The following is a 7,594-nucleotide window of genomic DNA, read 5'->3' as shown; positions in this document are numbered from 1 at the left end:
CATTCACTACCCAACTTCCTAAACACACACACACACACACACACACACACACACACACACACACACAAGTTCTCCAGGCCATGGGTGAACACCTCCAGGTCTGTGGATGGCTCTGACTATTGGGGAAGGATGGTCATTATTTTGAGCCAAAACTGATTCCTTAACAGATTTGTCCACTGGTTCTAGTGTCATCTTGAGAGACCACACAAAGCATGTTTAATTCCCTGATGCAGACGATCTTTTTCCTGTCCTACCTTCTCTCTGAACTTCCTGAGCTAAGCACTTCCAGTTCCTTCATCTCTTCTTTACATGACCTAGTCCTGAGTTCCCTTGCCTCCCTGTTTACAGTTTGACTGTCTCTTAAAAGGTTGTGGCCAAGAGTAAATGTAGGTTTATATATATGCTCTGCCTAGTACAATACAGCAGGGTTCTCACCTCCTTTATTCTCCTCATTACACTTTGCTAAGCACAGCTGCTGAATCCTTCTGCTGTTAACTTAAACCTCTAAGACAGTGGTTTGCAAAGTGTGGTGCATGGAGCTTCTATGTCTGCATGACCCAGGAAACTTTAATAAATGCAGATTCTTGGGCCCACCTCAAACTTGTTCAATCTGACAATCTGGGGGTAGCACCTGGAATCTATGTTTTAAACGAGTATGCTCGATGATTCCTAACACATACAAATCTGGAAAAAATGCTTTCTCAACATCTGTTGCCAAGCCTGGCCTCCTCCTCCTGTGTTTGTGCAGATGGGTTTTTGGATCAAAGACAAGACCTTCCATTTTCTTGTACTATATTTCATCTTGTTAGAATTAGTGCATTGCCTCAGTCTATCAAAATCTGTTGAGTTCTTTATTCTGCAACATATGCTTCATGACAGCCACACATGGATTAAGACCCAAAATCTTGATGTCCCAGCACCAAGAACCCCCTCCACAACTATAGTCAACCAATTACTAACAAACTCATACTTCACCTTCTTTCCCATGAGGTCAATGGACAAATTGTCATTTGTCATGTTGCCAACTGCCTTGGTAAAGCCTGGATGTTCTTTGTCTTCCATATTTCCCAGATCCACTGGTCTATATCAACCCTGTCAGAGGGAAATGAAGCATGCTTACATGCCATTTACACATGCAGTGTAGACTCTGTGGCCAGGCAATGGACTGCAATGTGCAGAATCCACCTTCTTTTCCTGTGGCCTTTTTCTGAACACCTATGGAACTTAGGGTATAGGGCCCTGACTTGTACTATAGATGTTCCTGTCCACATTAAAAAGACTTTTTAAACATGTTTTTATTCATTTGAGAGAGAGAGAGGAAGGAAGAGGGATAGAGGGATCAAAACAACAATAAAAGAGATACATTGATCGGCTGCCTCTTGCACACCACCTACTGGGGATTGAGCCTGCAATCTGGCATGTGCCCTGACCAGGAATGGAACCAGTGACCTCTTAGTTTATGGGTCAATGCTCAACCACTGAGCCACACTGGCTGGGCCCTGTCCACATTTTGACTCTACTACTAGACAAAGAGCTCTTGAACACTGAAGTTGTGTCTTACAGGTCCCTAAATATCATAAGGTAATGAACACAATGTCCTACTCAGTGAGTTTTCTTTGAATGGATGCTTTTTTTTTACAAGATGAAAGCAGACTCCACAGTGAATATTAGGAGACTATGCTCCTCAGGCATGAAGAAAGTGGTGTGTCTGGACAGATCTCCACAGGCCCAATTGTCCCTCTTAGTCACTGTTCATTCAAATGAGCTTGTTAGAATAAAGGCAATCTTTGAAATGAAGTGTGATGAAAACACTGAGAAATGATGACACAATTTCTGAAACATCACAACTTTACTGGAATCTGTGGCAATAGCCAAATGAGACATAAGAAAGCGTTTCCAAAAAACCTTGGCTTACTGGAGCCACCTAAGTCAGCATAGCATGCAAACAAGTTGATTATGGTTTTCAGTCTAATGAGACCCTTTGAGACGATATAGACAAAGTGTATCAATAGGTCATGAGATGTGGGACACGGAGATCTAGCTTCCTTCTACATCACAACTGCTAACACATCTGATAGTTATCTGCTGTATAAGATGGCGAGGGTAAACAACTATAAATGAATGGGGGGAAGTTCTGTGGTTTCCTCGGGTCAAGTGACTTTCTTCATGGTCACATCTTGTCTTTCCTGTTTCTTACAGGCCCGAGAACACTTGACAAACACTCCAGAACATGCCCCTACTGGAAAAGCCACACAGCCCAGCTCCACATACCTGTTCTGCATGAGGTCTAGGGAAGTGGTTCGCAACTGGGGGTGGGGGGTGACTTTGCCTCCACCCCACCCAGGAACATTTGGCAATGTCTGGGACATTTTTTGGTTGATATAGAGGTGCCATTGGCATATAGTGGTAGAGGCCAGGGATGCTTCTAAATATCTTATAATGCACAGGCCAACCTCCCTCCACCAATAAAGAATTATCTGGCTCAAAATGCCAATAGTTATTATCTCCATAAAAATTTCAAGTAAAAAAAATATCAAGAGCACCACTTTGGGGAGTCCCTGGTCTAGTGCTATGATTCTGATCCCAAACCTGGAAAGACCAACAGATCCATATCAAAGGGTCATGGACCTGCTGTGGGTCTGTGAAGTAGCTCACAGGTGACAGACACTGCAAGGCACTTAGTGCTATGGTGAGATGAGGGTACCAAGCCTGGAAGCTCTGCCCAGTGGACTGGTTTGATCGGCAGCCTGAATAGCAGTAGGGATACCCATAGCTTTGACCTCTGAGTCACTTACTGGAAGGGCCCTCGGTCACCTCCACTGGAGGGCAGATGGAGGAACGCGGACTCAGTAGAAATGTGCAAGAGGCAGCAACAAGCCACATTCATGGTCACAGAAGGGCCCTGAACAACAGGTTAGGAAGATGTACTGGAGGCTGTAAATATTCAGGATTTCAAGGAGGACATTAAGCAAATGTTCCAGCTGGACAAGGTGTGGTTGTTGTGCCGACTGCAGGCAAGTCTGGGTCCTATAGGAATGAAAGGTGACTCGCTTTACCCGAAGCCCTGGATGGCAGACACACCCCCGCCTCCCCCCGACTTGCTATTATTTTTGATATGGCCAAGATTTTAAACATCACCAGTTTTCTACATCACAGGGAAGCTGGTAGATTTAATGAAGCCTCCAGATTCCCCTTGAGAGATGATTACAGCTCTAATTAAAAACGGGGTGACGGACAAGAACCCCATGGGACTCTCTAAGCAAGTGGCATTCGCACATCTTCTTTCATGGACAAGATCTTGTTGCTCTTGTCAGGCTGGGCTCTTTCCAGTAAAGGTGAGTGTTGCCAAATTCTAACACATTATGATATTTAATGTGGTTCAAAGATCAGGAAGTATTTAAACTTACAAGGGACAAGAAGTTTATAAGCCAAGTTAGACTCTGATTTCTTTCACTTCGTATACCTGGACTCACCATCTGCATGATTACATGTAGCCTAGAATACAGGAGGAGTCACCTGGGTAAGGCAGGTCAGGGAGGAATGAGTGGGAGGTGAGGGTTAGCACTCCACACTCACAGAGGGCGTTAGGGACCAGGTGGGTGTGGCAAGTCAGGGTAGATGGAGGGGCCACAAGTCCAGGTAATCAAATGAGGTTTAGAACATTATCAAGTAGGTCTTGAAGGTCAAGGCAGTCAAATGTACAGGCTCAGGAGATCAAACATTGAGACAACAGTTTCAGAAGATGAACTACGAATAGGCGCTTGTCTTATCACAAGAAGACTGCTCTTCTAACCCTGATAGTCTAATCCAGCTGTGGGCAAACTACGGCCCGAGGGCCGGATCCGGCCCGTTTGAAATGAATAAAACTAAAAAAAAAAAAAGACCGTACCCTTTTATGTAATGATGTTTACTTTGAATTTATATTAGTTCACACAAACACGCCATCCATGCTTTTGTTCCGGCCCTCCGGTCCAGTTTAAGAACCCATTGTGGCCCTCGAGTCAAAAAGTTTGCCCACCCCTGGAATCCCTATGGTACTGGCCAGTTACTGGGGAGCCCTGGCCCTCCATAGGTTCTGAAAGGGGGGTCAGAACACTTAATCTCCATAGTGGAGGGCTGGGGTGGGTGATAGCCAGAGAGAACCAGCAGCAGCAGACCCCAAGAGGCTGATAATTTAATAATGATCATCAAGTCTTTTATTAATGACTGGCAATATTTGGAGATTCCCCTCACCAACGTTCAGACTTGGGGATTTGTCTGTAGGGTTTAAGGGTGAAGAAATATTCCTGAACCCAACTGTGTTTGCTTTGAGGCTGATGGCACCCAGCATCATCGGCAGCCGCGATTCCTCCCCAGACAGTTCCGTGTGACCTTCAGAATGTCTTCCCATGATTCCCAAATAGGCTGGGTTTCCTCTCCTGGGAATATCTTGCCCCTCTCCATCAACAGCTACCCGAAACGTCTCCTTGAGAACCCCTTGCTTCCTACTCTCTGCTCGCCAAGTTCAGTGCACATAACTGTACTTAAGCTATATGGGCAATTATTTTTCTAGTTAATTATTTCTCTCATGAGGCAGGAGGTACTTTGAGCTCAGGAGCCATTTGTTTGAGCATATGGGTACCGTGTGCCTCGCATACTACTTGCCGCATAGTATACGTTCAATGAATGTCTTTAGAGGGAAAGGAGGGAAGAGGTAGGTAGAGAGGTTAAAGAAGCAGTAAGACCACCAACCGGGCAGACAGCAGTGTCAGGCTCTTCCCCAAAGGATTTTGGCTCGCCAGTCTGGGGGAGCCCACCTTGGGGAGAGCTACAGAGCGGTTGGCAACGGCAATTCAGTGGCTGCAGGGATGTGATTCCCATGGCGCTCACTGCCAGAACCCCGGGAATCCCTCTTTCTTGGCCTCGCCAGAGACTTACCTTCCTGGAAGGCCGGCACACAGCTCTGTGCTGGCCACACTCCTGCAGAGCCCGCCGGCACAGCCAGAGGTTGGCGGTGCCAGAGGGTGCCTCCAAGCCCAGAGGCCGGGCCTTACTAAGTCTTGTCACACTCCTACCACTTTCCCTGGAGGCCTCGGAAATGTGATGTTATTGTATTTTGTCATCATTAATAATGATCAAAAACTGTCCACCTCAGTTTTGGCGAATTGCTTTTCTCTATTTGCCATCCTCATCGGATGAAAGAGTTTGAAGAGCTGGGTCCTCATTTAAAAATTTCCCATATAGCCCTGACCGGTTTGGCTCAGTGGATAGAGCGTTGGCCTGCGGACTAAAGGGTCCCTGGTTCGATTCCAGTCAAGGGCATGTACCTTGGTTGCGGGCACATCCCCAGGTGGGGGTGTGCAGGAGGCAGCTGATCAATGTTTCTCTCTCATCAATGTTTCTAACTCTCTATCCCTCTCTTTTCCTCTCTGTAAAAAATCAATAAAATATATTTAAAAAAATTCCCCATATATAGCTTTTAAAAGTGCTTCTTAATTCTCAAACTTGTACCCAGTGCTGACGAAGGTTATTGTAGCCAACACCCCGGAATTCATCTATGAGGATTTTTCAGGCCCTAGAACTTGACAACACAGATCGCGTCTACTTTCCATGCTCCTTCACAAACCAATAAATTCAGCCTTCTCAGGAGATTCAATAGAACAGTCAGCACACATCCCCGACAGCTGTTAGAAATCGGTTCTGTAGACACCGAAGCTATTCAAAGAAAGTGCTTTTAAGCTCGTTGTTGAACATGGTAATGTAATATCTTGCAATCACAGAGTTAAAGAATGTTTGAGTTAGAGGGTATCTTATAGGCAGACTGGTCAGAACTAGGATGCTGAGAGGCCCGGCTGGAGTGGGTAAGCAACTTGCCCAAGGACACACAGCTAGTGAGTGGTCCAGTGTGGCGAGAAACCAAACACAGTGACCTCACACCACCTTTCTGCTGCTTGGTATCAACGGTCTGTATATACATGGTAACACAGACACACCCCCCCACACCGAGAGGAGCCTTCCCTCACATAGACTGAATTGTCTGCAGAAACTGACAGCCCTGATAAAACAATAACCCATTTAAATTGAGGGCAGGACGAGGCCCGGAGCCTTCCCAGCCCCCCAGAAAACAGAACATTGTTTCCATCCAAACCTTGCACTGAAAGGAAGCCTGTCAGCTGGCAATGACCTCGTGAGACAACTTTGGGGAGAGCAAAGGGCCGAGAAGAGAAAGGCCTCATTCTCACTGCAAACAGGAAAAGGAGAGAGAAAAAGAAAGGTCTGTCTCCACACAAGCTTTGCAGGGCTGGCTATGAACTGCTCCAGTCCGTTCCGTCAAATAGCCGCCTTCAGAGAAGCAAGCCAAGCGCGAACAGCGGCTCGGGGTCGCCTGCGCCCGGGACACGCGCGGGCCGGTGCACACGCGCCCTGGCTCTCTCGCGCCCTGGGAGAGTGCTTATATGGGCTCCGTGAGGCTAGGTAATAAACACGCTGTCTTCGCCCGGCTATTTATGGGTTGCTCAGGGCATCCTGTTCTCTCCAGTGCCCTCACCTGCACAGACGGCGCCCGCAGACCCCGAGTTTAATAGGGACCACGGTAAAGGGGAGCCGCTCTGTGGGCCCCACGTGCTCCTGTTTCCCTGGCCACCACGTGAATTGCAGAGAAAGGTCAGTCTGCGTCCACACACCTATTCCCGGCCCCCTCCTCCAGGTTAAACCCCTCCTCCTTTTCCCCCAGCTCCTCCTGTTCTTCCTTCCTTTCAGACATCTCTTGCAGACATCTCTCCCAGATACCCTTCTCTGTCTTACCACGCCAGGCACTCTCATTCTTCCTCGATGGGTCAACCACCTCGGGGAACAAGAACAACTATGAAGCCCGCGCAGCACCAGCTGTCACCTCCGGCAGAGGCTCTGGGGACCTCTGGCCAACCAGGCGCACGCAGAGTGAAGGAGCAGATCTGGTCCTACCTGTTGCTGACTGCCAGGTTCACTCAGGAGCCGTGCGCTGCCCCCACACACATTGCGTTTGGGTTGCAAAGGAGCGAGATGCACGTTGGAGAGCGGGGAGTGCGTCCAGGCCAGCAGACGTCTGAAGGCTGCAGAGGAAGACGCCAGAAGTGTCCACTGGATGCAAGACCGGGGTCGGTCAGTTGGGTCAGTTTGGGGGCCCTTGTCGCTCAGCTCCTTTGGGGGTCGCAGGGCTCCCGGAGCAGATGGGTCCTGCATGAAGGGAGCGAGTCACGGCTGCATGCTGTCCACCCGGGGGCCATCACTCGAGCCTGGAGCCCGGCCACCTCTCAGCCTGGTCTTCATCTTGGGCTAACCCGTCGCACCCTGGAAACAGACAAGACAGAGGAGGATGCGTTAACTCGGCTGCTCCCCGCAGAGCGCAGCTCGCCATTGCAGCGCTGATTAAATACAGGACATTATCTCACCATAATGCCCTCCTGGCCGCGTTCCCAGGAAAATTCTAACTAATCATAAAAATAGAAAGAAAAACGCAACCTAAATTCCATTCCTTGTCTTAAATGAGTGATGTGTTCACTTTTATTTATTTTTCTGGAAGCAAGGCGGGAAAAGAAAATGAATTTTAGGGCTTAGAAAAACAAGCTACTAATAG

At 48.0% G+C, this 7,594-nt stretch overlaps 1 protein-coding gene across 1 annotated transcript; it reads left to right on the top strand.

Moving 5' to 3' along the window:
- Nucleotides 1-2,152: 2,152 nt before the first annotated feature.
- LOC111826525 lies at nt 2,153-7,389 on the top strand. Its single transcript, XM_023756005.1, has 3 exons — nt 2,153-3,335; nt 6,518-6,642; nt 6,792-7,389. Exons 1-3 carry the CDS (start codon nt 3,201-3,203, stop codon nt 7,384-7,386), a joined length of 855 nt encoding a protein of 284 aa, XP_023611773.1. The 5' UTR covers nt 2,153-3,200; the 3' UTR covers nt 7,387-7,389.
- Nucleotides 7,390-7,594: the final 205 nt, after the last annotated feature.

Source organism: Myotis lucifugus, unplaced genomic scaffold (genome assembly GCF_000147115.1).
Source record: "Myotis lucifugus unplaced genomic scaffold, Myoluc2.0 scaffold_88, whole genome shotgun sequence".
In the NCBI taxonomy this organism is placed as follows: domain Eukaryota; kingdom Metazoa; phylum Chordata; class Mammalia; order Chiroptera; family Vespertilionidae; genus Myotis; species Myotis lucifugus.
Note: the sequence above shows the minus strand (reverse complement) of the source record. Positions and strands in the feature narration are given on the sequence as shown.